The sequence below is a fragment of the Pelecanus crispus genome, chromosome 12 (assembly GCF_030463565.1).
Source record: "Pelecanus crispus isolate bPelCri1 chromosome 12, bPelCri1.pri, whole genome shotgun sequence".
Lineage (NCBI taxonomy): Eukaryota > Metazoa > Chordata > Aves > Pelecaniformes > Pelecanidae > Pelecanus > Pelecanus crispus.
This window is the reverse complement of record NC_134654.1, coordinates 6,293,808-6,308,674: the sequence shown is the minus strand read 5'-3', so window position 1 is coordinate 6,308,674 and position 14,867 is coordinate 6,293,808. Positions and strand designations below refer to the sequence as shown.

General features: G+C 49.8%; 1 protein-coding gene across 3 annotated transcripts in view; it reads right to left on the bottom strand.

Annotated features, from left to right (window-relative positions):
* Positions 1-14,867, bottom strand: part of SMG6 (SMG6 nonsense mediated mRNA decay factor) — a 114,586-nt gene that overhangs the window by 86,452 nt on the left and 13,267 nt on the right. For all 3 annotated transcript variants that reach the window (XM_075719674.1, XM_075719675.1, XM_075719677.1), the window contains exon 9: positions 1,751-1,812. In XM_075719674.1, the coding sequence (XP_075575789.1) occupies positions 1,751-1,812 (62 nt within the window). The remainder of the gene's footprint in view (positions 1-1,750; positions 1,813-14,867) is intronic.

The window sequence follows — 14,867 nt, the reverse complement described above, 5'->3', positions numbered from 1 at the left end:
CTGTGCCATGGTATTACTTTCTAGTTCCCTTCTAAGTACTTCAGGGGATATTCTACCATTAAACATACTTAGGTTTTCTAAATGACTGTCCCGGGAAGCAACTGCCTCAAACGCTGCGTCTTAATTTCACAAAAGTCTCAGGAGTCAAACGTGCAAGCAATCTCTGCAACATCCCCATTAATCCCCCTGCTGGCATGCGTTCAACCAGAGCTTAGCCAGAAGCACGGCCCCACAGAGCCGAGGACCAGCAGCTCCCCGGATGCTCTGCCCTCCGGCACAGACATGCTGCAGTTATCAAACCTTTCATGGGCTCTTGCAGCTTTCCTCCTCTTTTCCTGTGGGCAGGAGGACATCCAGTTCTGTCTCCTCGCTGCAGGCCAGCCTGCTGCCCACAAGCAGATAATCAGTGCCTTGTGACTCAGGGAGAGATCAACAGCACCGGCAGCGAGCTGATTGCTCTCCCCCTCGCCCTCAGACAATCGGATCTCCAACAAATCAGTCAGCACATCTCCTACTTCCCATTGCTTTATGAAGGGTCCAAAGTCAAGCATGTGCCACTCCTGACTAGCCACCCGCGACAGTATGCTGGATGGAGCAAGCGCTGAGGCTTCAGGCTACATGGCAGGGTCGGTGCTGTGTCCTGCACTGCTGTGCTTCCCCGCTCCAGGAGGGAAAGGGGACAGGCCCAGATAGAGGCAGGGAACTGTACATCTGAGTCAAAAAACAAACAGTAGGAACAAGACGCCACTTTGCATCCATGCTACCTTTACTTATGTGGCCTGGAAAAGGTCTCTCAACCCTGTAACTTGTAGCCATTAATTCCACAAGAACCCAAAGGAGCCAACAGACTCATGAGGCTACATCTGCTTAAGAGGCGCTGGCAGGCCCAAGCAGAGACCACCGTTGCCAGAGACCATCTGAACCCAGACGAGGTCTCATTACAACAGCCACCCCCATACAGCTGCCCCACCACCTGACAGCGAGGGTCAGTGCAGAGCCGGAGCAGAGACAGCTCCGTGGGAAGCCCATCGGCTGCGAGGCTGAGCTCTGCTCGCTGGGTCATAAGGATGTCCCGCAGGCTGGGATCTCAGCCCAGGCCTGAATCAGGCTTGCTTTGCTTCAAGGGTAGCTGTTCAATTACTTGAAACTAGTTTCTGACAGACATTGCCAAGGGCATTTTGTATAAACCCATTCCCACAGCCAGGGCAGCTCTCAGCTACGAGGCTTTCACTGAAATGGCAGCGAGGAGACGAAGGGCAAGGCTTGTCTTGACACGCTCCGGATGGCAGCTTTCAGCCACTGCATGCTTCTGCCCGGATGGCTTTGTGTTCCTCGCAGGCAGCAGCCACTGAGAGCCCCCCAGAGCCACCTCTCTGCTGGCTAAGAGTGGGGGGGATGGGAGGCAAGGGCAAAACCAGAAAATAAAGGGGACGGAGCACGGTTAGGTGGTGGGAGAGAGCGAATACAGCCTCTAGTCCCTCCTGTGCGTGTATCAGCTGGTTGAGCTCAGCCTCTGCCAGAGGGTCCCGGTGCACAGGCAGGACTGGGCCTTGAGGTGGGGGAAGAAAAAGCCCAAACAATAACCAGTGTGGATTGGAGGGCGGGTAAGGAGAATAAGAACCAGGAGGCTAGGCCTGCAAGAATTCACACCCTGTGCCCTCAGCTCCAAACACAGCTTAGTTGCTAACAATATTAAATTCCAAAAAGACTTGTAATGTAGGAAAATAAAATAAACATCCTGCACACTTACCCAATCCTGGTAAACAGCTTCCCATGGGCATGGAGAAAACTGAGGATGAACCTTTTGTTCAGCTGCATGGGAGAAAAAAAAAAAAAAAAAAAAAAAAAAAAGAGAGGAGAAAACAATTAAACTCTCTCCGATTTCCTGTGAATTAAGAATGTCCCCAGTGACAGAAGAACCTGGCCTGGATGCTGGGGGTGGCACTGGAGATGGGAACCAAATGGACATGCCCAAACTCTTACAAACATCATGCACACAGGCCCGGGCAAGTGCCAAACAGCTGGAGCCAGAGCGGGGAGAGGCGGTGGAGACACAGCACCCTCTACCGGGTCCTGCGCTCCCTCGCAGGGCCACCCGCACCCCGGGCACCCAGCACCCGCACCCGCACCCCAGCACCCGCACCCCGGGCACCTCCGGCTGCCTGCGGGGCCGCTCTCGGCCGGAGCGCTCCTCCTTCGCAGCACAGCCTAAGGGCTCATGCAAAAGGAGTCCCCAAAGGCAGCCTTTCCCACTAGCGTTTCCCACCAATGGAGGGAAAAAATAAAACCCCACAACCAACGAACAGAAGCAACTCGTTTGGCGCCCCGCGATTGCGGCGGAGGCTGAGCAGCGTCAGGTCAATGCGGAGAGGGAGCGGGATGTCCTCGCCAAATGCTCTTCTGCAGAGAAGCCAACACGGCGAGTTCAGCAGCAAAGCTAGGAGCACTTGTTTGTGCCCTGCCAAGGAGCAGCTTTCAGAAGCAAGGGGGCACTGGGGTGATGCTGCACCCCTTCATTTAACTCCAGCCTTAAGCAATTACAAAGAGGGAGCCGGTGTTCAGATGTTATCAGAAAAGCCCCTGAAAGCCTGCAGCAGCAATGCTGCTATTGAACTACCAGAGCAACACAGAGCTGAGGGGATAGAGGGGGAGCTGGTTGTAGCACATGGCCTGAAGGCAGCTTCCTGCCTCACTTAGGTCCAATAACACCAAAACCTGACTTGAATAATTACTTACTACTGCTCTAAGCCACCTCTGATAGCTCAGCAGAGCTCTGGGCTTTCCCAGTCCTTATCTAAATGGCTTTGAATAAGGCCGTGGGTGTGTAAGTAGTCACTCTGCCTGGCCCTAGCCCTGAAGGTGGCTGTGTCACACCAGGGGTGGACTGGCTTCGCTCTTCCCTTCTCCACAGCAAGAGGCTTTCCTCTCGCACTCGCACGCCTGCACAGCCTCAGCACAGTGAGAAAAGCCAGGCTCCGAGCACCGTGCGCGGAGATGCTGACCAGGAGCAACCCAGTCTGAGCACCACCGCTCTGCTCCCATTCATGCAAGATTTTTATATCTTGAACCCCTCTATAAAGGTCAGCAACGCCACTTCCATTTACGGGGGGATCAGACGCGCGGAGGGGGGACAGGGTTACCGGGCAGGGCTGTTGCAATGCCCGGCCAGGCACACGTCAGATGATGCAAAATGGCCACTGGCCAGTGCCTCCAGGCAGCACTGAGCTCCCCGCCAGGCCTGGCTGCAGGGGACGGTTATCATGGGCAGTCCCACCTCTGTCACCACTTCCCACCCTCATCTGCTGAACCCCTCGGCTCATGCCATGACTTATGCCAGCTGCTCCATGAGGTGCGATTGCTCGGTTAGGTGTAATTAACCCCGACTGCATTCCCGGAGGACCCATGCAGGAGAATGATGCCCTGCTGCAGAGTCACTCCTGGGCCATGTGCGAGTTTAAACATAAAACCTGTCTCATAAAACAAGCCAGACCAATTAAACTGGCCCCCGCAGCAAGGGGTTCTTGCTTACTCACTATTTTACTGCTGCCCTAAAGAGCCCTTTCCACTGGAACTCGACTTTATTTGCCACTATTTTATTAACTCTGCAGATGAAACCCAGAAGAGACTGGGGAATACTGGGACAGCACAGCAAAGCCCTTACTCATTCTGCCACCGAAGTTTGGATATAGCTGCTTCTCCACCATCCTCCTTAGGACACCAAGGCAGCTCAGAGCTTGAAACCTTTAACATGTACTTTTTTTTCAGGCAACAGCGTGCGGAGGCAGAAAGCTGGTCTGTGACCAGCTCCGATCACATACCCTGACAAAGACACAGCCTAACAAGTCGGAGCCCCTAGCTCAGGTGCAAGAGCCTTGGTGGGGCAGTGGGCAGTGCTCAGCCCCACGGCGAGCCCCCGTGCTGCCGCTGCCTGCATCTGATGGGGGATATGGAACAGAGCAGGAGCTCCTGATCTGACCCATCTCCACTGGAAAGCCTGTTGCAACACTGATCAGCAGGCTGCACGTGGGGGAAAGAAGAAATTGGGGCAGAAGTTTTTCTCCAAGGCCCACATTCACCCACAGCCCTGGGAGCACTCACCCTGCAATCACCACAACACTTTACTGGCAGCGGGGGAATACCAAAACTCCCCACATTGAATGGAAAGTGACGCCCGCGCTCAGCGGGGACGTGCCCAGAGTGTTCCCACAAAGACGCCCAGCTCTGGGAGGGCTTGCCAGGACATCAGCTTCGCCCCCATCTTCTCACAGCAAGTTTCACACTCAGCCTTTTCACTTGCAATCCCAAGGACTAACCAGTCACACTCCACAAGAACCAGTGATGAACTGGGACATAGATATACACACATACATATATATATCTATATATATATAGTGTTATTTTTTTTTGAAAAGGAAGCAGGATACCTGCCTCTAGGAAAGAAGCGTGTTTGATACCTCTTGCCAACTTAAGCACGAACCCAGCAAGCCCAGGCAGAGACTGTGTGCCCTAGCACTGTGGCATCTCAAGCAGGTACCTCTCATGCTTCTTTCATCACTTTTTCTCTCACAGCCTCAAGGTTTTGATGAGCTCATCACTTAACTTTGGACCTTTCATCTCCGAGTTCATGCTAAGGGCACGGGCTGCTTTGACTGGGCTTTTCTCTGAATGACTCTTTCTCTAGTGACTCACCTGTCCCTCAGCCTCTGGAGCCCTCCCTGCTCCTCCCATCAAACACCGCTTCTCACAGCGAGAGGGAAACAGTGACTTCCACCGAGCAGCCAGCTTCAGGGCAGGGAGGAGGAAGTCCTGTCACCTGCTGTTCTGCATTCGCACGGCGGAGAGGAACACTTCCCCAAAGCCCTGCTAGTGTGCTCACTACCCTGATGGTGCTAGCATGGGACCTGCAACAATATCTTGCTTTCATCTCACCCACTGTGCAGTCCAAAGGTGGCCCCCCACAAAGGTTTCCTCAAAATGGTCCTTGTGCTGATGTCAGGATGCCAGGGAAAGACAGGGCTCCCTGCCACACTTACATTGCTGCCATTTGTGGGCAGCTTTGCTCCTTGGGACAGGGAACCAAATCTGACTGGTCCCAGTTGGTCACTTGGGAAGAGCCCACCAAGTAAGGCTCATACAACAAGGAAACTAGGTCAAAAAATGGATTTTGGCCCTTCCAGTTGAAAAGCGGGCATCACAGATATGGAAGTTATGAGCATATAGTGAAGGCATTAGTTATAAAAACAAACCAGCTGTCAAGAAGAAGAAGGGGTCCCTGCACACAGTAGTGCCTGAAGCTGAAAACAGCTGTTTCGGCTGTCATGAGTCAGCGTGTGCAGACAGACAAAATCCACCTGGGAAGAGGCAACCTCACCAGAGGAAGCAGCCCACTGCCGCTTGGGGAGCATTCACACAACGCACCACGAACCAAACTGGATTTGTTACCATGGAAGAAATCAACAGCGACTAACAACTTCTCGCAGAGCAGTGAAGTGCAGAGATAGCAACGGTCCTGGAACAGCCAGCTCAAATCACTGAGAGGCCATGAGGAGTACGTCCTGACAACACACAGAACAGAGGCGGTCAGACAGCTTCAGGAAAGGTTTGTCATGTCTTGAGCCAGAAAAGAAGAAAGCAAGACCCAACCTCAAGAGACCGTGCACTGACCAAAAAGGGTTGAAAATGGTGTCTCCCACCCCAGCACAGAAACACTAGAAATGCCACCGGGGTGTGCAGGAAAAGGAGTGCCATGAACCGGGCTGGGAAGCAGAGCTGCTGCACTCGAACCCAGTGCGGACCCATTTGGCTCACTGTGAGAAGTGCACGGAGCTTTGGCACCTGAGCATCAGTCCCAGCTGTGAAGGAGGCACCAAATAAGGGAAGGATTCTGGAGCAGCGACTCCTGGGGAAAAAGCATTTCAAGTTAAAAATTGTTACTTCAGGTTTGGAAGTAAATTTCAGGATCTGGTCTTTATCAAGCGAAGCAAACTTTCTTCAACATCAGCAAAGCATCTGTGGAGCAGAAAGCAGCGTCAGAGTCAAAATAGGCTGCAAAAGACAAGTCCATTAATCAAGAGACCAGATGCAAAACTGCCTGTAACAAATGCGCTGTCTCCACCAGAGTGGAAGGGACTGGAGCACAGCGGGATGTTCTCCTGCGTCTAGGGGTCTCCTCAGTGACAAGGGGTTGGGATACAGACCACAGAGCCACACAGCTCTGCTCCAAAACACGTACCACACTCATCCCAAATATTTTCAAGGTTTCTTGGGCAGCCAGGCTTTTCCAGGCACAGCTTCCTTGCTGAGAACTCTGAAATAACATCCAGGCACCCAAACCATGCCACATTCTCACTCCCAGCTCAAGGGCTAGCTATACCATGTTAACCATAAGATTACTCCTCTCTTCCGCAGGCAGCTCCTTCAGAGCTTTACACCACCCAGTCCAACAGCAGCAGTGAGCCCGCTACCTCCCCTGGAGACGGCCTTACAAATATGAGGCTGAGTCTTCATCCCACGCCATCCCAAACTGGCAAGGCACAGCTCTGGCTGGTGTTTTCCACAGCAGTACCTTGCTGAAATAACACTGAACGCTGATACACAGCTTCCTGAAAAGCCCAAGACGCTGCAGTGGGCTCAACTGGCAAGATACCAGGAGGAGGTTTTTACTGTTACAGGTGCAATCGCAACAAAGTGCTGGTGGAAAGCATTTTGTGCAAACGGCTACCTACATAAAGAAGACAAGACAAAAGGGCTATTAAGATTGTCTGGCATTTTGGCAGTATTTACAAGGCACCCACAGAGCTGTGGGCAAATTCCAGCTGGGCTAATTACCCTAATCATTCCTCTTCATATACCACCTGCAACCACAAATGGATACTGAGCTCGCCTTGGCTTCTTCTTGCCATGTGTTCTAGTGCAGGCTTCTGTTTAGCAGTCGCAATGTCCTGCCCCGAACCACATTAATTTCTGTAGCATTAGAAGCAATTCCAGTGAGAATCCTGATACTTAACATCAGACACTACACAAATGTAAAATCCAATTTGCTATGACATGGAAGAAAGAGGGAACCCTGCTGTACTGTGGACTTGTGACATACAAAATTCATTTCCAGGTAGAGAGATCTTCAGATACTCCTGTAGCTTCCTGATCTTTTGGACTGCAGCAGCTACAGCTCCAGGACACATCTCATGGCTGTAAGAGTTGCGAGTCAGCAACCCAGCAAGAGAAAAACAGGCATTTAGGAAGTCCCCCAGCAAAACCAAGGAGCTTTTGATTTTTCCCTTCTTCACTGCAGGGAGCAGGTGAGATGAGAAACATAAGCAAGAAAATTGTGCATTTTAGTAATGTAAAAATCAAGCAGCGGTGACTTTACTGGCTCTGAAACAAATATCTGACCTAGAAATAAATTTAACATTATTTAATAATGAATTCACGAGTAGAACTTTCAATTTAAGAAAAACAGGTCAAACAGAATATTTATATGCGTATTATTTCCTTTTCAACCAAACTTGTATCTAAGTTTGGTTTCTATGAATTAGTAATACGCAACATTCTTGAAAAAATATTACCATTAAATAGATTAAAAACTGATTAGGTAACCTCTTAAAAAGCAGCAGTCTTCAGGGACCCTTGCTGAACTGGATGGAAAGAGGTTGGTAGAGACTCACTAGCAACGTTTTTAATCAATGAACTGAAAAGCAAATTCTGCTGTCAAACTGCCTGGGACAGAAAGGCAGTAAGTAACGACGACTACAGCGCATTCACACAAGGTTATTACAATTGCTTCAGAATCTGGGGTTTTCCAGCATCAAATGTCATGTTACGCATCTGGGATCATGTAAAATTAAGTCTCCAGGAGACCGTGCCCGAGGCAGCTTCTCCAGAAAGGCTCTAGGGACTACAGCGGCTAAGTTCCCAATGCAATGTCCGGTAAAAAGGGTTAACGCGTCCCTTAGACGTACAAGCAGAGAGCAGGCACCGGACAGCACATTTACATCTATATACGGCACTGGCAAGGCTGACACTGAAGTACTGCACCCAGTTCTAGTGCCCTTAGGTTTAAAAGGATGCTGAAAAATTGGAAAAGGTCCAAAAAACAGCCATAAAAGTGATTCAAAGGCTAGAAATGATGTCTTGCAGTGAAAAACTTAAACAGCTCAATCTGTTTAGTGTATCAAAAAAGACCAGGAGGTGGTTTGATTGCAGGGTGCGAAGTGCCTCCATGGTACTTAAGAGCTCTTTACACTCACAGAATAGCAAAGCAGGAGAACAAACTGGAAACATTCACTCTGGAAATAAGGTGTGTTTCAGAACCAGTGCAATTATCACTGGAATGAACTCCCCAGGAAAAGGGTAGATTCTCAAAACTGGATGTCTTTCTGGAAGTTTTGCTTTAGCCAAACACAAGTTATTTGGCTTCATACAGGAGTAGCAGGGTGAAATTTAAGGACCTGTGATATACAGGAGATCAGACTAGATGATCTAATGGTCCCTGCTGGCCATAAACTCTGTGAATCTATGCAAACATGCCAGAGAGCCCTCAGCTGAGATATCAAGTTAACTTCCAACACAAAACTTTTCACAAATTGGCTCTGGTGCTGCAGGTCATTTAGGATACAAGCTCAGCTCTTCAAGGCTGCATCTGGTTAAGCACTGAAAGCGAGCTGACCCAGGCAGAGCTGTTCTTCGCCCAGCAGGTAAGGGGGAGGCCACATGCTGTGCACTGAAGCAGCCCCAACCAGCAAAAAGCAGCTCATACTCAAACCCATACTGTTTGCCAGGAGTAAACAGCATCCCTTTCCTGCAATAGAAAACTGACACCGAAAAACGTGTGATGGGTTCTGGTCATAAGAGATCTCCTCCTAACATAGCTCAGGGTGTTATCAGCCTTCTTCGCTACTCCAGAGTAGATTATTTGTGGGGATAGAGCATGAAGGAGGGAGATAACATGAGAAATTAAGAAGGGTGAAGACCAAAGAGATCTAACTCTGAAAGGCTTAGGATGGAGTTAGGCCAACAGAGAAGACATTTGGACAACAGGCTGAGCAGAGACGGAGCCTTCCAGAAGGATGACAGCATTATCGCACGCAACCTTCATGGTCCCACTCTCCAGCCACACTCACCGGCAGGGATAACGGGAGCCGCTCACAGCCAGCCCGTGTCCCAGGCTCCCACAACCTGGAGGTAGTTGTCCGCCCTGCTGCATTCCTGGAGTACTTCTGGAACCTTCACTTCTACCTGGGCAGTATAACACAGGGCATGAAGACATCTCCCTATCTACTTTGAATCATGCAGCAATGAAATCTGCTGGGGAGGAAGAGTAGAGCCAAGGACAGAGGAAATGACACAGATTCCAGCAGGTTCCACTCCCTGATCCTCCGGAAGGAAGTTTCTTTCCTAATACGCACCTCCACAGTGGATATGAAGCCTGTCTGGAAATGGCTCATTCAACACTGAAGAGAAATAAACATTCCCCATGGCAGAATTTAGAGGTTTGGCTGTGGAATATGATGTGCCCATCCCAAAAAGTGTACAACAGACAGCAGAAAAAGTTGGCCTGGGCCAACTTCAGACAAATATCAAGGTTAGACTAACAACAACAAAAAAAAGCTCAAGAGAAATCACTGTCTACAGCCTACACCCTGCTCTGGGAAATTTCCCAACCCTACTATTAGGCTTTTTACCTCCCTTACCAGTACTGCCAATTCTGGCAGTATTCTCGTCTGAAGTGCAAACTCTCCCTCCCAACACCACTCTGCAGTGCCTGGATCATCAAATCTGCTGCCACGAGAAAGGACTAATGTGCAGCAGCAGGAGGGGGTTTGGTTACACACAAATCCCTGGCTGATCAGCACCAGCAGGAGAGGAAATGAGGAAAGAGTGACTGACAGGGAAAGGCGGTTTCTGGATGATTGTACTTGGTTTTAGAGTATGAGAAGCTTGTTGGAACTTGAAGTCTCACCCCTCTCACCACAGCCTCTCTGAGCACTGGGATATAGCAGAGCCCCTCGCACAGGCCTAAGTCATTGATGTCCTCGTAGCGCTCCCACCTCTGATCCACCACGATACTTCTACACACATTAGCACCAGATGCCTGTTACCGGAAGGAGAACATGTCGGTGTCTCTCCCATTCAAGTAACATTAGTCCCTGCCTTGTTCTTCACAGTTAAATAAAACCCCCAACACAGTCTAAAAAGAAAAAAAAGGTGGTGGGGGGGGGGGGGAAGATCAACACCAGCTTCTGGAAACTCTCACCAATAGCTTAGCCTTCACTTTCTGGGTAGTGACAAAAGGTCAGGTTGCACTGGAAAGCAACATGTGGGTTCTACACGACATGCATGCACAGGCTAAACTGGTAACAAGGCTCTGCGAGCTCTGCCGAGCTCTGGGAGCCTCAGCAGAGCAGCACTGAGCATCCACAGAAGATCACGAGTCCAGACAAGGTGCAACAGCATTTCTGGTCAGATCGTTAATGCAAGAACTGCAGCTGAGAAGGTTTTTACCAGCATTTTAAAGCAAAAACCAGAGTTTATTAGAAAAGTTAATTACAGGGGGGTGCACAACTGGCAGGCAAAAAAAGCCAGTGCTAAGCTGCATGGCTGAATGTCACGTCTCAAACCCAGAGAGGCTAGGAGTGTGGTTTTAGTGTTTAACCAGTTTCAACTGCAGCCTGGCACTCTTTTACTTCCTCCGCAGAGAAGTCTTCTCACTGCTAGGGGAAAGAAACCAACCTTACCACGTAAAACAAAACGGCTAGAGTAAAAATAAAGCCCCAAGGTGGTTTGGTGACCAAGGTCATATTAGGAGGTGGAGGGGTTGCAGGCTGGGGAAAGCACTCAGAAATACTCACCCTGCCAACCAAGAAAGAGATTACAGAAAAGGAGGCAGGGTAGAGAATTAACACAAGTCCAGCAGTAAAGAGGCTGAGAAGCCTCTTTCACACACCACCAGCTCCCCCGTGCTCAAAACAGTTTGTAAACCGTTTCCTAAACACAAAGGAAAAAAAAACCCAGACCTAGTCCTGACCTCCACGAATGAGTAACCAAACCCAACAGCTTCCTGCAAGCTTGCGGGGGTGAGGAAAGGAGGCTGCCTGGGAGGGACAGAGGGAACTCCAGGTTTCTCCCTCTCAAGTCCCACTTTGGGCACAAAAATTCAGGATGCAACGTCTCTTGCTGCTTTTTCATGTGGGTGGTGTGTAAAGCAGAGAAATAAGGAGGGGCAGTCCTTAGCTGACCGCTAGTGCCAAGCATTCCCGCCTCAGAGAGCGTCTCTGCTTGTTTTTGCACCACAGGGGAGGCTCAGCAGAGGCTTACAGCACTGCAGAGGTGTGGATCAAATACGAGGCAATACAGCAACAAGGAGCAGGCTGGAGGGTAAGCACTGCCTTCCCTTGACAGCAAGGGCAGACCATAATGCAACAGAGCACAGACGGGATCACTCACATCAAATACTAGAGAGCACCTAACCGTAGAGGAGAAAAAACTTCCTGACTTCACACAAGCCGCCTTCCTGTGACAAGGTGCCGATGGCAGCCTGACCCAAGGCCTTGCTGTAAGATCTTGTGTATATCCTGCTACCAGCTTGAGCACTGAACAAAACCGAGGGGACACTCCCTTGTGTGTCCCCTCCCTTTGGGGACACACCTACGCCACTGCTGTGGTGCGGCTCAGATGTTTAACAGGCGTGAGAAATGGCTTCAGCAGAAAAGCCCACTGGGCATCTTCGGACACTGCTGGTCTAGGGGTTTCCAGTCCCTCCACTCTCTGCACAGGCATATAGCGTTGTGTAAAAAAACCCCTGAAAGTATGCAAGAGTCAGCACAGGCTGCCAGGGCATCATGTGCAGCCTGCAGTTACCCTTTTGGGGAGTCATGTCGCAGCAGCAGGGGGAAGGCAGGCATGCCAGTGCTTTCACGCTGCCCATCTAAAGCAGAGGCACAGCCGCAGCTGCCTGGACTTATTTTCCAGATCAGAGGCTCCTAAAAAAGGACCATTCTGAGGACTTTGCCCACCTAACACCATGGAGATAGCAAATGAGGGAGCCCTATACTTCACCCAGCAGGCGTTATTCATAAGAGCCTGCACGGAAAAGATCAATCTTTCACTGTCCTGAGGAAAACCACCCAGCCACGTTGGCAGCGCAGAGAAACGCTCCCACCAGCCTGGCAGCAAACTCAGGGGCAGACAGTGCAGAAACAATGAGCTCCCAAGCAGCCTCTTATCCATGCATCTATATGGAAGAACAACCATCATTATAGCAATACATCATTTCCACTTTTGCCTGTCACTTATTTCTAGTCACGTGCAATGGAAAAGAGTTACAAGGTGAATAAAGAGCTGAGAGCGAAGGGAGCCGTTCTCAGTAAACAGTGGTGCCTCTGTGGTATATTTGCATGAGCAAAGTTGGGCCACACTCACAGCTGCCCAGCTCACAACACAACAGCCTTTTAACCAACCAGCCCTTCCAAGGAACCACAGGCAGTGACATCAAGGCAACCCCAACTCTGAACACAGGTCACTACCACTCCCACGGGTGACTGGTGCAAGCAAAGGACAGGCTGATGGAGAAAAATGGTCAAGAAACCCCTACCAAAACTGCTACCAGTCTAACACAAGGTTTTATCCCGCTGCTCCCTAGAAGCACCCCTCTCCTGATGCAGAGTCCAGGAGACAGCTCCCCTAGACAAAAAAATTGCACCAACTGAAACTAGCCAGGAGAAGGAGCCAGCCCAGTCACCGGAGCGGCTGCTGCCCAAGAGGAACAAGCACGCAGAGCAGAAACAACAAACACTGCCAAGGAAAAACAGATGTGAAACATGCAGGAGCTGACTAGGACAGTGACCCTTTTCACTAAGGACACATGGCCTCTGTTGAGGCAGCGACTTGGGCAGCCCCGAGGACTCCACAGTGCTCCTGGATGCACAGGCATTCCCAAAAGCACCTTCTCCAGCGTTGGACTGTGACTGGGCTGCAGAAGCATAAATAGAAGCAGCATCACGGTACACAGGTGAGGTAGGCAAAGTCACATAAAACTAAGCAGGTGAGAAGAACTGAGAAAGACAGAAGGTGAGAATCCTTAGAGATGCCTCATCTCTAGGAATGGAAGGAAACAAATCAGAGCAAGCTGTGAAGATAGCCCAAACCAGACATTGCTGGATAAGTTCTCAGCTGACTCCTGACCTAGAGGGGAAAAAAGCGGGACAGCTCTGACAACCTCCACTGCTTTGAGAAGACAGTGCCCTCATCCAGCTGCAGAGGACCACTTCCCTGCATGCATGGCACTCCTCCAATTTTCTAGGACTTGAGAGATGGAAGGAGACGAAGGGGTCCAAAAGAGACTTAGCACTACTCATCTGAAAGAAAATACAAACAAGCACCCAAAGATACGCACTGCTTACAGCTCCGACATCGCTGCTCTGTCCCCTGGTACTTGCACCCATTACCAGCACAGAGTGACACCTGAACGTATAATAAGCTTCTAAAGAAGAGCACAGTAGGCAATAAAGAAGAAACACAAAAGTAAGAAACCCTCTATATTCAGCCTATTGAGAGAATTCTGTTCTTTTTTTTTTTTTTTTGTAGACCTCCTGGTGGTATTTACTGCTCACTTGTGGAAACCCTGATGCACTGTCCATACTCCCTGCTGCTGAGAAGAAAGCCTGTGTAAAGAAACAGAGGTTACAACCTACTCTGAACTTCAGAGCTAATGATTCCACCACAATTTCTCTGCTCTTGCAAAGGGGTTGTTGCTCCATGGGCACCCAGCACCAAGCAAATGCAACAACTCTGTCCCTAATCCGCAGGCTGAGGGGAAACGGGAAGGTTCCTGCAGCCAGCGCACAGGGCTGAGACAGCAGATCTTGACTCTGGCCTTAGCTTTCCTAAGAGCTTTTTGGGTGGCCCTACCAAACTTTTCATGGCTCTACAAGATTGACCTCTCATAAAAAGGCTAGGAGACTTAATTCTTTAATGATGCTAAAGTATTCAGACATCTGGAGAGAAGTATTGTTCAATTACTGTTGTGCCAAGGGAAAACCTCTCTTCCCTAATCTTAGCTGCAGCTATGGAGTAATCTTTATTAGTGCATGCATGTTGCATGATAACACAAGGAAGCATCTACTGCAGAGCACAGGCAGCAGGCAATAGCAACTGTGGGAACCTTAACTCAGCATTTCCTGACAGAGGTGATTAAAATCTCAAACTCAGTGTAATATTAGCACTTTCTCAAGACACTGACAGCACGTTTTCCCTGTTTACTTTACCAATTCACAGTCTGCGCAGTAAGTTGCATACTGTACTATCAGATTTAAGATCAATACCAACCTACGGCAAATTAAGCCAATGACGGAGAAGAAATGGCAGAGATTCAGCTCTTCAGTTCACTTTGCCCTATCCAGCTGTTTTTAAAAAAAGCAATACAGCTGCTCATTGGTTCAGCCTCCTTTTTCGCATTTCTTATTGGAATCCCACACAAAGTGACCCCACACTGTCAGGCAAGCAGGGCACTGCGTCAGCCTAGACTTTCCTGCCACTGCACACCTAGAAACATGCAACATTTAAGAGACCACAGAGAACAGCCATTCACAGAATGAAACCCAAAAAGGCTGCGGGCATAACGGACAAAACCCTACGCACAAAACAGCCAGGTTGCAACCCAAATACTTCTTCAGCCCGCTTTGAAACTGTCCCATGCCCTCTGTGCCAGCAGTGCCAAATCCAGTTACTGAGGAAGGGGCCAAACGGAGATGCATGCCCCTTGGTGTGGGCAGATGGTACGTTCTTCCAGTTCTGCGTCTTCCTAGAAAACATGATACAGCAAACTGTGAAAGAAGCAGCTATGCCAAACCTCTACCTAAACGCACAGTGCC